Raw genomic sequence first — 19,203 nt, 5'->3', positions numbered from 1 at the left:
ATGTGAAATATACTAAATACAGTTTCAATTCTCCTTGGAAGCCACAAATACATGTGATTTACTATTTTTTATAAAAATTCCAAAGTAAGGTTGCCAAAAGATATTCTTAAATATATATATTAGTAGATTATAAAAAGAACACACACTCAAATACCAATAAAGGTGTTTCTCTATTGAATAAACACTTCAAAATTTAAAGCCAAGGATTACTCATTCTTTTAAGTAATTTTTTTATGTACATGAGAAATCAATTTATGTCTTTCTCCCACATGTGTTTGTTTTCAACATTGCCGAGGCTGTGCAAGAACTAGTGAATTGTATCGGATTATTCCGTAAATTGTATCTGTGTCTTAGTGTCATTTTTAGTGTCTCTACGTTATTTCTGGCTCCAGTTACATTAAGCCAACACACTCACTCCTCAACTTCTCTTAAGACACTGGTTTCTCACTGCCATTTTTCTTAACTCTATTTTGCACTTTGAAATTTTTCCAAGGTATCTATCCATAGGACATGTTTGTACTTTATTCACCAATTTGCTTAAATCATCATGAATTTGTGACACTTTGAGATAATGTTTACAAATGTTGTCATTGATTCTTAAGAAACCAGACTTTTTTTTCATAAATTCCATACTTTGTTGTTGTAAAAATTTGACTTCCCCTGGCTCCTTCTCACTCACTGAAAACGTGAATTTTGTAACTATCGTGTTATAGACAACAAACAATGAGTTACAGGCAATTGTTAGGCATATTATTGAGTAGTAACACAATGACAATATATACATATATATTCAAGATAGTATATATACAGTCATATATACATTCATATATATTACATTCATATGAGCATTTATATTCAGGAACATACCTAAATTATAATATATAATTACATATTATATATTTATATTGTATATTATAAAATATTATAGCTATAATTCATTCATGCATATGAACTTTACCCTGTTTAGGAGATGCTGATTTTCTGACATACCTTCTTTTCTTAGGACTAATTATTACCTATTTATGTAGTTTTTAAAAACAGTGCTGGGTGAATATGAGAAAAATGAAACTTTTCTATTTTCTTGTCAAATGACTTTCTTTCATGCCCATAATTGTCCTGGTATCTGCATTTTCTCCTTTCATAGCAAAATGAGTAATTTGTAAGTAGAAAATCAAACCATAATCCCACTGAAATTCTTATCACCGTTGAAGATAACGCGATAATTTGAAAGATGGATTGCTTTTGTCATTGTCATCAGAACGATAGTTGACACCAAACAACACAGTTGGAGAACATCTGGCACAGCCTTTAAGATGTTGATTCAGACATCTGTGTCCCATGTCAAAGTACATGTGCCAGCTCTGGTCGTGACTCCAGCTGCCTGCTCACATTTGCCCTGGCAGGCAGCGTATGGTGGCTGAAACATTTGGGTCCCTTGCATGGAGATGTCTGCAGGAGCTGGCAGCCAGATGAAGACAGAGTCTCACAGATGGATCGGGTCTTGGCAGTGGCCTTGGCTGTAAGGCCAGGTGGCCAAGTATCAGGAGAGCCAACTATAGTCTCAGCCTCAAAATGTTAGTTTTTAGATGACGTTAAGTTCTTACACGTGGCGAATTCCCACAACTAAGTCCTCTTCTCATAAGTTTACTGCAAGCCAAAATGCCAGACACAGCAAGGTGCTAGGAGAACCTTTATTCCAGCAGGGCAAGGATGGAAGAGGGATGGAAGGGGAGAGAACAAGAAGGAAAATGTCTCCTGCGATAGTGGAAGGATGGGGTGCTGCCAGGGCAGGCGAAGGGGGCAAGATGGAGGAGAACAGGGTGAGCCAGAAAAAGGGGCACCGTGGAGGTTCATTTTATACAACCCAGGTGAACTTGGAAGGTGTGAGGAGCATGGGGAATTGATTGGGAGGGGCTGTGGCTGAGCCCCAAAGGATTGGTGACTGAGATTATAATGGGTGATTGCCACATGTGCTTGGCAGTAGGCAGAGATTAGGGGGAGGAACCTGGAGAGATTCGTGGGTGGAGTTCTCAGGTAAAAAGCCAGGAGGTTACATCTCATTGTTGGATTACCGGAACTGAGTGAATTTTGCAAGCCCTGGGAAGGGAAAGCAGAAAGTGGCGTCAGTTCAAAGGGATGTTTAAACTACTCCTCACATTAAGAACAACTGCCCTTCATGGACTCTGGGTCACTAAGATTCAAAGAGGGGAAAGAGGAATGGAAATAGATCTATTATTGGAGAATTTTAGGATGAAAGTGTCCAGTGACTTTTAGAATGGACAACTGACACCAGAACTCTCAGGGTGGGCATACAGCTGAGTGCCCTACCCATTGTTGGCTGCTACCCATGTTGAATGGGAACTAGAGGCATGTAGAGTGGTATTTGGAGGACAAGTGCACACTGCCAAGGTGGAACACCTGTGGGTCAGAGAAAACTCCATCCGGACTCTCCCCAATAGCCGGCCTCGATGTAAGGAATTGGGAAAAATGATAGGCTTTTAAAGAAAGGAGAGAGCATGACTGGGAAGTTGGGCAATATAAACCCATTAGAGGCACGTTAAACCAAAGTACCGAAAACTGTGACACATACTTACCTCCTTCCCCAAAAATGTGTTATCTATGCTTGGGAGTGAGGATGAAATACTGTGACTCGAGGATTCTCTGCTGGCCAGGGACAAAGGAAAGTTCTTTGAGGATTCCTAAGAGCAGGCAGATAACCGGGAAGAAATAACAATCCCTTCACTTAGCTTTGGAAAACATGTGGATGTTCCTTTTGGACATTTTGTCTTTTCAAGTTCTTGTTGTGCTGGTACTGGTTGATACCTGGAGCTGCAATATCCCTGGTTTTGTCTCTTCAGGCAAACACTAGGAGCAGACAGAATGTAGTGCAAAGTCAATTTCAATGAGCTCTCCAATAGATAAACCCAGTTGTTTTCCAATACGTGGACACCAGGGGACTCCAAACCTTGTGGATGAGGCAACCAGCTCTGCCCCCTTAGTCAACTGGACCAAAAACCAAAACAGCTCCTGGCTGTACTTGTTAATGTCACCTCTGCACTAACGACTGTACTGAGCTGGGGCACCTGTGTGTAGGATGCCTGGAGCTGGAAACAGTTCCTTCCAGTGCTGCCAGTGGGGCCGTGGTTCCACCATATCCAGAGCAATGAAGCAAGAGAGCTTCCATCTGCTGATTTACTCCTCACATGGCCACAAGAGTTGGGTCTACACCAGGACAAATCAAGGGAACTGGAACTCCATGCAGGTACCGACAGAGGTGGACAGGACACAAGCACTTGGGCAAGAGCTGTTCAGTCTCACTTCTGAAGTGATAGACATCACGTTGATAGGTAGTTTTATTTCTCTTATTATTTCATATCCTAGTCACACCATTTCAATTCAGTAAGCATTTAAAATTAGGTACAACCTCTTAAATTCTAAGAAAAAGATGAAGGTTAAAGTTTTTCTAGAATCAAGGGATGAACAAATTAGAATGTAATAGCAATCAAATTTCTAACTTTAGAATGATCATTTTCCTCTAAGAATCTTCACTTGTAACTTTTGGAGGGGTCTGAATTACCGTTTTTTGAAATTCTCAAAGGATATTTCTTAAACAGTTTGATATCCAATTGTTCTGAATAGTTGTTTCAATTGTCCCCATGTGTCCCGACTTGCAGGACACAACGCTTAAACCCTGAGGCTGGACTGGGAATGCCGGGATGCTAGCCCAAGAAACACAGTCACACATACTTGGTGGAAGAGAGTGCCTAATGCTCTTTATTTTGCTCCTAACATATTTATATATTTACCTTCTTCACTAGTGGAGGAGGGGGAAGAGGAGGGGTTTCCTGGAACTAATCTATATTGAAGCAGGGGAGGAACTAATGATTTAAATAGGAATGAGGATGGAGGTTCCGTTCTGCTTGCTTTGTATGGGATGCTCTAGCTGCAATATCCTGCTTGCTGTGGTCCTGCTTACCCAAGGTAGGTTTTGCAATGCAGCAGATTGACAGGCAGGCCAACAAGTCTGAGGCCCGTAAGTCTGTAGCTCCTAACACCCATATATTCTTACTCATATCCTTCCTTCCAATCAGTGTGGATGCTGAGACAGGCCATCATCTTCTGGTGAGAGATATGCACTCAATAGGGCTGATGTTCGGTGAGAGGAAAAGAACAACCATTTCTATGCTCTATAACTTTAGATGCTTCTTAGCACTTAATCAACTAACTAGCTCAATCTAACTAACATTAGATTAGTTATCATGATTAAAGTCAAAGTCATAGTGCAAAATAAGAGCTGGCAATGAAATGTGAGGTTTCTGAAATCGGTTCATCCAGAACATTTGGACTGGACTCGGAGCTTGTTTTCTGTAGATAATGTTTTATATCATTGATTTTCTTACATCTCTATGGAAGAAATCAAATAGAACCATTGAAATATAGAGTGCCTTTTTGAAATGAGTATTGAGGTAATGTTTTTATCATAAAAGTAGACTTGGAAGTATAGTATAAAGCCAGCCAGAAACCATTAACACTTTCTCTGTAAGGTGTTACAAAAGTGTATATGAAATTAAAAGGGGGGCTGTGGATAGTCACAGCATTGTCCCCTTTTAAAGTATTAATTGTTAGCCCTTAACTTAGAAGAGAGCAAGGTGAACCATCATGAACTATGTCCCCTGTAGTATTATTCTACACCTGGCCTCCCAAGCTATATCATATTTTCTCAAGCATTTATTACCTAATATTCTGAAATAAGAAGCTAATGTGTTTCTTTAAATTGGTGGAAGAAACATTTTATTTCTTTTTTCAGTGTCATTTTTGGAATAAACTGCTTAGTGTGTTTTGTAAGGTTAGAAATTCCTGATTATCACAAATTGTAAATCTTATGATCTATCATCTTAGTCAAACCCATCCAATAGCTTTCTAAAGATGGAGACATTATATTAATTGCCATCTGTTTTTCTCCATATAGGCTAGGCTTAGTTGAGCTCATGGTTCAGCTTTCCATAAGCCTTCCAGAATGCATTATATTTTTATACGTTTTCACAGATGGAATAATTATCTTTATGTAACCAAGAAGAGGTCACAGAAAAGACAATTACTAATTAGACTCAGTCTCAAACTGTATAAGTGCATAGATGATAATATTTTTCATCCCTTAAGTCATAATTAGTCCTCTTTGAAAATGTAATTGTTCTGAGTCACAATGGGATCATTTTCAGCTTCTATATGTCCAGGCACCTATCATGTATTGCTTCTAGCAGAAGAGCATTTATTTGTCATACTCACTTAGTCATGTTGCAAAAAAATTTTTAAAAAAGGATTCAAGCATCATAAACTATTTTTACAAAGTAACTTGAAAAACTCTTTATATATTTTTATAGAAATGGAATGACTGATATTTCAAATGAGAAATATTGAAATGACTAAACATTAACCTTCATCTACTGACAGTTATTTTTCTCTGGTTGTAGTTAAAATATAGAGTACACACACACACACACACACACACACACACACAAACTTAATAAATATGCAGCTAAACTGGTTACTTGTATTTGAATGCTGACCACAACCCATGTCTGTATCCTACAGAACAATGGCCAATCCACACTTACTCGAGCTCTTTATTTTGTGTGACATTGAGTCTGCTAATATAAATTGAAAATGTGTCATAGAAGAAGAAAAGGAAAAAAGAAAGGAAGAAAGAGGCAAGAGTGAAGAAAATATTGTATTCTTGGAAACGTATCTACATACTTCATGAAATGTGTTCTCTATGTCAGAAAAAAAATTAATACAGTACTTCCTTTATGTCAGGAAATATCCTGAGTGTAGCAACACCTTCCATTACAAATACAACAGTGCAAGTGTCTTTGTAAGACGCTATTATGGTTATTCTCAAGTCTCAAGTGAAAAACTTGATGCAATTGCCTGTTCAACCCACACAGCTAGTAGGTTGGTCATTTATTCAATGTCCTTGCCCCAGCTATGCTGCTTTGAATTCCCTACAGGTGTGAAGGTGTGTTGAAAGAACACTTCCTATTAAAGTATTTAGGAATCAGTACAGAGCCAATTTCCTTATCTTCACTACAGTGTGAGAGAGCTTTTATGGCTAATGTAATTTCATGTTTTATCTTTTGTCTATATATACAATAATTGGATGACCAGTAAAATATATAGACACTTGTGAAGTAATATTTAACCCACTTGCTTTTCCTTAATTCAGTGATGTTTCTGCTTTTTAGAGCACTCCTCAGAGTTTTCTTCACACTCACTGATGTTTCCCTTAGATTAAAACAAATTGTATTCTAATTTTTTTTATTCATTTAGTCTTACAGGAAGAGATACAAAGATTCAGGAAGAGAAAGAGATTGAGATTTTGCATCTGCCGTTCTTTCCCCAAATGACCACAATCAAAAGGGTTAGGCAAGCTACCCCAGAAGCCAAAAACTTTGTGTGGGCCTCCCCTAGGAGTGCAGGGCTTAAGTGCTTGGGCCATCTTTCATTGCTTTCTAAGGGTCATTAGCAGCAGGATGGATTGGAAATGGTGCAGCTGCTACAGGAACTGGTGTGCGTATGTGATGCTGGTGTCACACAAGATGGTTTATACTAGCCACAGCACTAGCCTATTTAATATATTTTAATTTCCTTACTTTTAGCTAGATCTCCCCCTCCAAAAATAGCACCAATGGTTGAGTATATAATATTCATATAAATGTAAAGGTTTTTATTCTTATTTTTCAAGTATCATATGATGCTTATGCATTTCCACAAATTAATATATTTGGAATGTGAAAAAAAGGAAGGTATACTTGAGGAGTCTGCCTAAACGGAGAAAAATGAAATGGAAGACATCAGAAAGTGAGTGTTCATCTTGGATCTATCACTTATCCCAGAACATTTTTTTTTTTTCACAACAGGCTCAGTATAGCAGTGTGTAACTCCACCTACACTGCTCATTATCTCACAGCGTTACCACAAGTGAGGTTCACCTTTCAGGGCAGCCCACTCAGATATAAAGCGGTCCTGGGTGCTATTTATCCTAGGACATTACATGAAACAGTGAATGAGGTGCAATGTTAAACAAAACACACCAAGCTCTAATACAGGTGTTATTCTTCATTTTAAGATGTATTTATTTACTTATTCATTTATTTTTAAAGGGAGATATAAAGAGAGAAGAAAACGCAGAGAGAGAAAGAGAGGATTGGATCCCTTCCCTAATGGCTGTAATGGTCACAGGTGGACCAGCTTGAAGCCAGGAACTTCTTCCTGGTCTCCCATGTGGGTACTCCTCTGCTGCTTTCGTAGTGTAGGAGCTGGTTTGTAGTGGAACAGCTGGGATTAGAACCTGCACCCATGCGGGATGTTAGTACTGCAAGGCACAGGATTAGCCTGTTGAGCTACCATACTGACTCCTAATAATGCCGTGCTGAGTCTCCATCGCTTTAGCTGCAGCACAGGAATATGTAGTGTGTGACGGTAAACATGCAAAAAATGTTTAATGAGAGTTCAAAAATGGCACAGAGAAAGATCATTCTCATTCCAGTCCTGTCAAATGAAGACTTTTGGAGAAGGAGTTGGCAATGGTTTATTAAACTTTTTGGTCCAGAAATATTGCTTCATTCTCTGTAATATATGCAAGCTATTTCCACACACATTTCTTCTATATTTCCTACTGCTGGATGTGACAGCACCACTCAGAGCATTTATATATCGTGTCAGTCTATGAGACTGCTACATTTCCCTCGGTTTTTAAGAAATCACAAACAGGATTAAGGTTCCATATTTATCCCATTCACATTTCCCTGCCTCAACATTCATCCTACGCTAGACTGGCACCAAATTCATCATTCTGACTTACTCTGTTTTCTTTCTTTGACCATGAGTATCTTAATGAAAATGAGAAAAAAAAATTCCATATGTCTGATGATAGAAAATATCTTTATTTACATCTAGTTTCAAGAATTATCTACAAGTTACAAAGCAACAGATAGATCTTTATTCACTATGCACAAGACGAACCGTCAGTGATAAATGTCACACCATTACCTATCCATACACTTTTCCTTCCGTTCAGTGGGCCACAATGTATGGTATATAGTTGAAATCCTTAAGGAGCTCTCCTTTCTAGTTCCATTTACGTGAAAAAAAAAAAAGAATTAAAAAATTTTCTCCTCTCCTGTGAAAACATATAAATCCCATATCATTTTATGCATTTTGTTTTAAAATGCATTCTATCCCATGTTTAATGGATGTTTTTTGATTATATAAACATGTTAGCATGACCTGCTCTGTTAAGTGTTTTTATTCTACATATTGAAATATAATGCAGGCTTTATTAATGCATGCAACTAATTGAAAATATAACAGGGATTAGAAACATAGAGGGAAAAGTCAGTGGTGGTGTGTTGAGGGCCGTTGCCAGCACAACTAAATAGTAGTATTTCCCTTCTTCTCTGCCTTTGCTGCAGCATATTTTCTGGTCTGGCACTGCTGACAGCTGTCAGCAGTCTTCAATCACAAGTAGACCCCTATCTGAAACATTTTTCTCTTCCCCTGAAATGTGTGGCCATTACATAATGTTTGATAGAATATGATAAAGCATAGCCAACATATTTCTCAATTATTGTTGTAGAATCCTGATAGTATTAGTAGACTCAAATTACAGGACAGTCCTAACTCTAATTTAGGATTATTAAGTGATTATACTTTAAATTTTAAAGCCAATTATGACACACATACACAAATATAGACATAACAGAAAGTTTTGAATATTATGCTTTGACAAATTTCATTGTTTTAAAGGAATACTATATAACAGATCTTCTATCTTCAACATTTAAATGAAGCTTTACTTTCCACTAACATGGTAATCACTATAATAAATGTTAACAGTCATTTTTCTTCTTCCAGACTTATTACAGACTGTATGTCAAGGCATCAAATATTATTACCTTATAATTTTATAAAAGGAGTGATAGTATTCTAACTAATAAGCTATTTTTAAAATTTTATCCATGTTAATTCAAATTATACTTGCATTCTGATGAATTAACTTGAATATTTATTTAGTCATAGAGCAGTAAAATGTAAGTACCATAATTGTAGGTGAAAAACATACAAGGTTAAGCTATTTTACCAAGTTATTATCCAAAACGGTTATGCAGATTTTGACTTTAGTGTTAAAATATCATTTTTATTCTTTTGTAAACTCCAAGCAATAATTATATCCATATGACTATATATTTTAGATTTTATTTATTTATTTATTTTTTATTATTTGAGATAGGGAGAATTCTCATGTGCATCATCAAACACCAGCAACTACTCAAGCCAAAGCTAGGGGCCTGTATTTCCATCCAAATCTCTGCCACCAGGTGACAGTAAACCCAACATTGGAGACTTGATCTGCTGCCTGCTGGGGTATGCACTGATAGGAAGCTGGGACTGTGCGTGGAGCCAGGACTCAAGCCCAGCAGTACCATGTTAGCCACAGGTGTCTGTGTATGTCTGAAGCGCCACACCAAATTCATACTCAGTGATGAGAGATTGTATGCTATATAACCTCCCCATGCTTTTTCTCATCTGTTACCTGTATATCCTTATAATGAGTATGTGATCAGGCTAATTTTCAAAGTTTAACTTATGGTCTATCTACCATTTTTAGTGAAATCTTAGCTGGTTTCTTTTTAACGCAGTGAATGATTCAGTATAGTTTTCTATGAGTTACTAATTTCACTTTTCTTCCTTACCTGTTCATTTTTTGTACATTTCCCATTTTCACATTCTCTTTGCTCAGTTTTGATAGTTTGTAGTGATTAGAAATTTAAACATACATTTCTACATGTCACAATATCCTACTTAAATTACTATTGTATCGATTCAAACACATTGTTTCCTAAATTCTCACATTACATTACTAATATTATCAGCATCATGAATTTCACTCTATTATATATTACACATTCCATAATGCATTGTTTTCATTGCATAATGAGTGAATTGTTATTTAAATCAGCAGGTAAGAATGAATGTATATGTCAACACAGATGTTTAATATTTTACATAATTTCATTATCTGTGTGGGGTAGGCTTGTGCAGTTTTGATTTTGAATATTTTATCATTATTCCTTTACAGTTTTACCCATGCATGTATTTGATACATAGACAAAAGGAGTGACAGAGAGACAGGGAGAGTAGAGACAGAAGGAATGAAAGAACTCCACAAACTCCTACAACTGTTGAGTAGGGTCCAACGCTGAAACCCAGAGCTGAGAACTTAATCTGAATTTCCCACATGGATGGCGTGAATACAACTGCTTCAGTCCCAGAGTCCACAAAAGAAGAGAGTCGGATGAGGAGCAGAAGCTAGGTACCCCTCCGGGTACTCCAGTGGGGACAGGGATGTGCATGTCGTAAACAGTGTATATAGGGTAAAATGTGAAATCGTACCACATGGGTTCAGAAGAAATCCAGAATATGGAAAACTGACTTGATTTGCCCAACACATAAATGTACGAAAAGTGAAAAGACCAACAAAATACATGAGCTTAAAAAAATGTCAAAAAAAACCCACTATGGTGTGGACACATTTCTGTCATGATTCAGAGGTATGTTAACACATGTCAGTCTTGTAATAGAGATGCTTAGAGAGCTTTAATGGGAAGACAGAATGAACATTTTGTGTAAGAGACTCGTTCTTGGCTATAAGCTATTGAATTTACAGGGGAATATACAAACATGCATATATGTTTTGTAATTATATGTGTGTGCAGAGTTGTTAAAGTTAAGTTGCTTTTGAAAATCTATTTTAGTGTAATGTGTGGGTATGTCTACAGATTACACAAGACTAATATGAGATTAAACATGTTGATGCTGGGTAATGTCATATATGTATGCATTTATTCTATTATTTGCTGTATTTTACTGAATCAAAACATCATTAAGCTTACAATTTTTCTCAGTTATACTGAGTGTACTTTCATAACTGTATTGGTGACAATATTTTAAGTATATAAAATGTATCTTTCTCATAAAGAAAATTAAATTTCCTTAGGAGAAATTTCACCAGTCATTAACCATGTTTTTAGCAGCTTCTATACAACATATATTTGATTTTCGAATATTCAAAGGATGAAATTCCATTTTTAATCTTCATACTGGTTAACTTCTTCCATGACCATCATTCAGTAGGTGTAGAACCGAGAGCACAGCTGTTTGAAGGTAATCCATGGGGACCACTGATCCCCATGTTCTGATTAACAATGTGTTGTTAACAACCCTTTTCAACAAGAACCAAAGACCTAAAAGTATCTCAGGGGCTGTTAAAAATACAAGCAGAATATTTAAAACCAAATTACTTAGAACATCTCCCAATATTGTTCTCAATGGCATCTCTGTTGATTAGATGAGATTAAACTTCATTTGGGGCTTTAAAACGTTATTTTTCTCCATGAGTATCAAATAAGTAAACCTATTAGGGTATTAGGAAAGAGTTATACATAAGTGAGCAACATAAAGTTATTGATTTACATACTGGAATGAGAAATACCTATCATGAAAGAGAGCATCTGTAAGCTGCACAACATCAGCTCCAGGAAAATGGATGTTTCCAACTTGCTCTAGTATTTAGTATTAAAAGATATTTTGATGTCATTTTGAATATTGTTAAAAATTCAGCTTTTTCTCTAGGCAGTATAATTTTGTGTTTATTGTCTAAAAATGGCCTTATGTCCTTACTAAGATGAAAAGTGTGCTTTTCCCATATCTTTCACGTCTTAAAGGGTATATACCTTGCACTGGCTTTCTAGTCAGAATATTTTATAACATCAGTATAATAGTTTATTAAATCCTCCAGTTTTAATATGAGTTGTCATTTTATCTATAATTAACTTCATGAAACATCACAATTTGGGAAAGTGAACTGAAAAGCGTATGGCTCTTGCTAGTGATTTTAATGTTCCCCTGATGTGGCTGTTGCTTGATCGACATGATTTGAGTTTTGCAGAACTGGAAAGGAATAAGTACCCAAGTAAAATGTCTAGCAAAAGCACGGAGTGTCAGTATCAGCTGCCAATCAGACAGATTGCTAGAGCAGCTTTTCAACTTCTAGTCAGATTTACGACTACTGTTTAAAACAAACAGCGCCCGGATGGAGATTTATTATTGTCTCTACCAATTTATTGCTGAGCTACAAAATATAATTAACAAGTTTAAATGTAAGAAATTAAATCCACGGGCCCTGTGTGGTAGCTTAGTGACTGAAGTCCTCACCTTGCATATGACAGGATCCCATACGGACGCCCATTCTTATCCTGGCAGTCCCATTTCCCATTTGGATCCCTGCACGTGGCCTCGGAAAGCAGTAGAGGATGGCCCAAAGCCTTGGGACCCCTGCACCCACATGGGAGGCCTGGAAGAACCTCCTGGCTTCTGGTTTTGGATCAACTCAGCTCCAACTATTGCAGCCATCTGGGGAGTGAAACGTCAGAAGGAAGATCTTCCTCTCTGTCTCTCCTCCTCTCTGTATATCTGCCTTTACAATAAAAATAAGTAAATCTTTGAAAAATGTAATGCATATTTTGTTACATTTTTTACCCTATGCAAGAAGTTGCCCAATGTCTTAAGCACTTTTGTGAGAAAATGTTATTCTGAAGGTCTCAAATTTTGTTTTGTATTTTATGCTTTAGGAGTACAAAAGATACTTAACAAGTAAACAGATTATAAAGAAACACAAGATTGTCTTTGCAACACCCCTTTTCCTGTGAAGACTAGAATCAAGACACATCGTAATGAGCGGTGGCTTGGTGATGCAGTTCGTCCTGGCGATTCCTCTGCTCTGGACTTACCTTACAGCGCTGGAAACCCCTGAACTGGAGAAGGTGAAACATGCAATGGGAACTCCTTCAAGAGTGAAACGTGGCTGGGTGTGGAACCAATTTTTTGTCCCAGAGGAAATGAACACTAGTCATCTTGTTGGCCAGGTATTTATTTCAAATGTTATTGCACAAAGAAGTTTGAACAACATGTAAGTATGAGTTAAAACCATTTTAGTATTTGATGACATCCGTTTTCTCAGAGAAGTTTCTAGAAGATTTTGGAAACAACCATTAGCAGTGATTTCAGATTTGCAAGTGTCTGCAGCAGTCACTAACATTTGCAGAAAAGGAAAAGCCATGGACTGCACTTTTTTCTGCCTTGTGAAAATGCAGCCCTCACTTGCCAACCTCTGGAAATTTGATGATCATATTCTGTGTAAAGGATTCAAGAACCTACAGTAACATAAATATTATTGACCCAAAGTATTCAGTTTGAGTTTCTGTTGTACTCATCCACTGTGGATTTACCTGATTGATTTTTAATGAGGCAGATTAATAAGACCATAACCTTTTACAATGAGGTGACTTTAGTAGCCTACTCACTTCTTTTGATTCGTGTCATTGAACTGCAAAGAATTGTTACTTTCACTCTCTTAGAAGGGCATATTTAAGTAAAATCACCTTAATGAATTAGAACACCTATTTGTGTTTCGATGGTTTACTGTTTGTTTTTTCTTAAACAGAGGTAATTACAAAAGTGTTTCTTAATCTTAATGCTCTTTCTTTAGATAAATGGACTGAAGTAAGTTTAGCCACTAATTAACTGGCACTAAAATTTAATTGGGCCCAAAGGGTGAAGCACTCAAAATTCATTAACTCTCTTTTTCTCTTCTTTTCAAGAGAGCAGCAGCTCACTAACATGGTATCTGGTTGCCATAAATGTTCACCCCCCACACACACACATATTAGAAAATATAAATGAGTATATTCCACCGAGGCCTGGAATAGGATCTTAGACAAATAGATTTCAAATATCTGTGGGTGCTGAGGATATGTATTCCTGCTGATGTAATATTTACTTCTCAGTAAATTTATTCCTCAACAAACTTCTTTTCTTCATCCCAAAGCTGGGTCAATCCTAAAACTATATTGACATTACATTATTTAACATATGCAACCTGAATTGCTTATTTAAAACATTGGTTGGAATATATTTTGGTTTTGACTAATGTATTACTTTTGTTAATTTAAATCATGTTTATATCCATTCTTATTTTGAAGGAAGAGTGACAGAGAGACAGGGACCCATAGAGTCAGAGATGTCAGCCAGTAGTTCTCTCTCTCCAGATGTCAACAGTAGATGGGGTTAGGTCTGGTTCAACTAACAGCTTGAAACTCCTTTTGATTTTCCAAGCGAATGTCAGGGACCTAAGTAAGAGAACCAGCATTAACTCTGTGAGACTGAGCAGTGGCAGGATGATGGACAGGAAGCAGAGGAGCTGGTGCTCACAGCACGAACGTAAAGGAGGTGAACATCCCAAGTAACTGTGTATCTGCTGCACTCACTGTCAACGCTGTCAATGATTTCCACCCCATCCAACACTCCTTCTACATGTTGAGATTTACGGCTGATCATGTTACAGGATCTACAACCAGAAGAGTCAATTGGATGTTACTTTTCTGTCTCTTTTTTGTTGCTGTTTTGTCAGGGCACAGGTATTCAACCTAAATAAAATACTAAATGAACTGTAGTATATATTTTTCTTCTTTGTTACATGAAAACATCTATTAATCAGTAAAGAAATAATCTTAAAATTATTTTTGAAAATATACATTAATACTTTAAAATATAAACAAAAATCATTTGGGGAATCATATTTTATTATCAACATCATATTTAAGAAGATTATTTACTTATTTGTTTATTTATCTAAAAGAGAAAGAACAACAGAGACAGATCTTCTATCTGTTGGCTTGTTTTACCAATGACCACAATGGCTGGAGCTGAGCTGCTCTGAAGCCGGAAGTTTCTTCCAGGGCCACGATTGTGCAGGGTCCCAAGGACTTGAAAACCTTTTGTAAATGTTGAAAATATTTTGTACATGTTATGGCAGTCAACAAATCCTCAGGGGTTGGTTGAATTATTATTATTTCCTCATTATGCTCCTTAATTTTCTTTCTAATATTTCCCTGGTCTGCTCACATGTACATCCAAGCAAAAGGCTTTAGTTTTTAAATGTTTTTGTTATTTTTGGCCTCTTTTTAAATTTGAATATATTAAAATTGGAGAGTATCGTTATAGAGTAAGAATTTATGTACGAAATAAAATGTAATCCATTTTATTGTGTGTGATTCCAGGCCTTTGTATATTATTACAGATTATTACTGGAGTCACCTATTTAAAATAATACATTTATATGGTTTCCTATGTAGAAATTTTTTTTGAAGTCAATATTTACTTAATATAATAATGAAATATGAAACAATGATATACTTTGATATTGATTGACACACATGAAAATAATATGATTGATTTGCTCCCGGGGTCCACACTGTATGTACTGGGTGTAGATGCTGTCAGCAGTACTGGTATCTACTGGTATCCCATGTTGATTCCAGTTCCAGTTCTGAAAGACTCCACTTGTTATCTACCTCTCTGTTACTGTGACTGGGAAAACAGTCAAAGATGGCCCAACTGCTTGCGCCCTGACCTCACGTGGGAGAGCTGGAAGAAGCTGCTGGCTCGTGGCTTTGGCCTGTGCCAGCCACAGCCTTTGTGGTCACTTGGGAAGTGAAACACAAAATGGAGGACTTCTGTTTCTCCCTCCTTTTCTGTAACTGGGATTTTCAAAGGAATATAGTAAATCTTAAAAAGAAAAGCTTGATTTTTTCCATTTGAACATGTCTGAAAAGTGAATTATTTTTTTTTACACTTGCAGCTAAGATCTGATTTAGACAATGGAAACAATTCTTTCCAGTACAAACTCTTGGGAGCTGGAGCTGGAGATATCTTTACCATTGATGAAAAAACGGGTGATATCCATGCCATAAAGAAGCTCGACAGAGAGCAACAGTCCCTCTACATCCTAAGAGCCCAGGTAATCGACACCACCACTGGGAAGGCTGTGGAGCCTGAGTCTGAGTTTGTCATCAGAGTGTCGGATGTCAATGACAATAAGCCACAATTTCTGCAGGAACCTTATGAGGCCAGTGTTCCAGAGATGTCTCCAGAAGGTATTGCAAATACATTTTCATGAAAGATATATTACCAAAAATAGACTTAAGATTTTGAGCACGTTTTAGAAGTGCATTGATTAAACTGTATACGAGTACTCCATTTTGCAATGACAATTTAAGGAAACGAAAGTAACGTTATTCAAATAGTCAGTACTAGTTATATAGAGAGTAATAGCTACTCTAAGCTTCTCTCTTTTTTTTTCTTTTTTTTTTTAGTTTCAAAATGTTTTGCTTGCCCCATTCTTTTGCTGGTTCATGTTCATTGCAGACAAGCTTTGAAGACTTGTTATTTGAAGAGAGCGAAATTAATTGATCCATAACCAGAACACATTTAAGTTGCATGGGTGGTCCCCAACTTCACAGTCACAAATCCCACTTCCTTAAATAACATTATTCTATCTATTTTTTGAAGAATAAATGTAACCACAGTTCTCTAAAATACGACAACAACTGGCTTATCCACCTGCACCACCCTCCGTACCCTTTTCCTACAGAAAACCACAGGACAGTACCAATCTCTTTTGTGCCTGCCCAGGTGTTTTCATCATCACAAAAGACAGCACACCACAAAGGATCACAGAAGATGCATATGGTGGAATCAAAAATGTTTTCCACATTTTTGCTGCTGTTACTATACATTAAACTTTTTAATATATAGTCACTTTTTTAAAAAAGAATAATGATGCATTAGTCACGGTTATGGGAGATTCATAAAACTCTTCTTAATGACCTAATTTCTTAAATATAAAATCGTATTTTTAAAAATACTATTTTATCTCAAAAAAATATGGATCTGCACTATATGGGTATGGAAATAGGAAGATTCAAACCTATTTGTGTCAAGATCACACTATAAAGACCCAAAGTAAAGTAGTGATTGGGCACCTTTATGCAGTTGTGTTCATGCTAGATCCCCTTTAAAAACTCAGTATCCGTGTTACTATTGTAAATATAATACATACAGAAATAGGATGATTCCCATAAAGTACGAGGATTGGCCGTCTCGGGAATCAGAAATGTCTTTGCAATATAAGGGAAGCTATGGTAATGCCAAATTTGTCCTCAAGAGTTCTACGTAATAAAATACAGGGTAAAATATAACATTTCAAAATTTGCTTTACCATGAAAAAGAGATTCCTTAATAGACATTCATAAGTATGCTAATATGGCACGAAAAAGTTTCTACTCAATATTTGCTTCATTAAAGGTAACCATGTGTATTCCATATTATATTTTCCCAATTCTTATTTTTTTTACACTCCAATAAAAGTTTAAAGATATCATTCTACATCATGGATTGTAGCAAAATACATTATCTTTTAATGTAAATAATGCATTACAATTATTTTGCTTTGGTAGTTGGGCAAAAATTAAGCTCTTTCCCCCTTCTCTGTCCTTTTCTGTTCCCTTTTCTTCCCCTGTCCTCATAGTTACTCCCCATTGTCTTCCTTTTGGTCTCTTCTACTTTTTCTCCACTCTTTCCTTCTCTTGTCCATTAACAGTGTCGTGATGGACTTCCTCCATACTTGGAATCTTGCTATGAAAATGAAGATAGACAAAGAAATAAATTGTTAGTGTGAAACTTTTAATTGTAATACCTAAACAAAAGTAGCTAATCTTAAAAACAAATGCATATTTGACAGAAGTATGCCTGATCTGTAAGCCATGCATCACCATCTAGAGAAAGATTTCCTCACCAAAATGATGAGTATTGCTAGTACTGCATTGATTGACAATAGTTAAAGTCATAGTGACACAAAATGCTCTACGAAATTATAAGTCATTGTTTTGAATTTCCAGTGAATAAATTGTGGTCAATTTATTGATTTATACAGTTTTTTTTTTTTATGGCAGAGAGACAGGGAGAGACGGTGAGGACACATCTAACACTTTCTATCTCACTGAGATCCAGTTGCCTGCAGCAACCAGACTTGGCCATGTGGAAGCCAAGATCCTGGGAGCCAAATTCGGTTTCTGCATCTTGATTATAAGGCCCAAGTACTTGACTCTCTGTTCATTCCAGTGTTCTCATTAACAGAAAGCTGGAGTTGGGGGTCAGTGCCAAAACATGAAACCAAGAATTGTGTCATGGAATGTGGATCCTAACTGAAGTTTAATCAACCCTATACCAAATGTCCCTTCATCTAAGTCCAATTTTAGAAAGACTGATTGGTTTAAGAACCAGAAGGGTGAAGAGAGTAGGAGAGAGAGGTGGGAGATGCAGCTGGTCCACCACTTTATTCTCTAAAGCTGGAAAAGTCAACTTGGAGCCACATAGGGCATCAGACTTGCCTACAAAGGTTATTGGAACCCAGGTACTTGGCCAATCATTTGCTGAATTGCAGGCACACCTCCCAGAAGCTGGAATGGAAATGTAGTGACCAGGACTGTAGCTGACGCTCTGGCATGGGATTCCAGTTTCCAGGTGCACCACCCCCAAATCCTTCATATTTATGTTCATGTCCCTTCAATCATATTGATATAAGAGCCTATCAAAAAAGATAGTTCTCTCTTTCAATAATTGTTGCTAGCTTTTGCCTTAAATGTTAGCATGCCACAGAGAAGGATACTTTAAAACATTCAATTTGCAGTTTAACAAGCAACTAAGCAATTAAATAAGCAGTTAAACTTTCCATAGTGGATTTTGCCAATCATAGGTGTTATGTGAACTCAGAAAGTGAAATTACGTTTCCAGTGCAATGGATCAATGGCTAAATCCTCACGTTGCAACCACGATTAGGGCCACCTGGGGAGTTAGACAGCAGATGGAAGATCTTTCTCTTCGTCTTTCCTTCTCTCCATAATTCTGATCTCTCTTTCCAACAAAAATAAACAAACCTTAAAAAGTCAAGTTAGAAAAAATTTGTAAGGCTTATTTGTTTGTTTATTTATTTATTTATTTATTGGAAAATCAGATTTACAGAAAAAAGGAGATAAACATCTTCCATCCACTGGATCACTCCCCAAAAATGGCTACAAAGACTAGAGCTGAACTGATCCAAAGGCAGGAGCTTCTTCCAGGCCTTTCACGTGGGTGCATGGTCCCAAGGCTTTGGACTATCCTCAGCTGGTTTTCTAGGCCATAAGCAGGGAGCTGGATGGGAAGTGGAGCTGGGATACAAACCAGTGCCTATACGCAATCTTGGCT

General features: G+C 36.9%; 1 protein-coding gene across 1 annotated transcript in view; it reads left to right on the top strand.

Annotated features, from left to right (window-relative positions):
• The first annotated feature begins 12,791 nt into the window (after positions 1-12,791).
• CDH19 (cadherin 19) overlaps positions 12,792-19,203 on the top strand; it is a 46,649-nt gene continuing 40,237 nt past the window's right edge. Inside the window, exons 1-2 of the mRNA XM_040984765.1 lie at positions 12,792-12,983; positions 15,758-16,052. Coding sequence (XP_040840699.1) covers positions 12,792-12,983; positions 15,758-16,052 — 487 coding nt within the window. The remainder of the gene's footprint in view (positions 12,984-15,757; positions 16,053-19,203) is intronic.

This window comes from Ochotona curzoniae, unplaced genomic scaffold (assembly GCF_017591425.1).
Source record: "Ochotona curzoniae isolate NIBS_2020 unplaced genomic scaffold, NIBS_Ocur_1.0 contig_43, whole genome shotgun sequence".
Lineage (NCBI taxonomy): Eukaryota > Metazoa > Chordata > Mammalia > Lagomorpha > Ochotonidae > Ochotona > Ochotona curzoniae.
The sequence above is the reverse complement of the archived record's forward strand: the minus strand, read 5'-3'. Positions and strand labels throughout refer to the sequence as shown.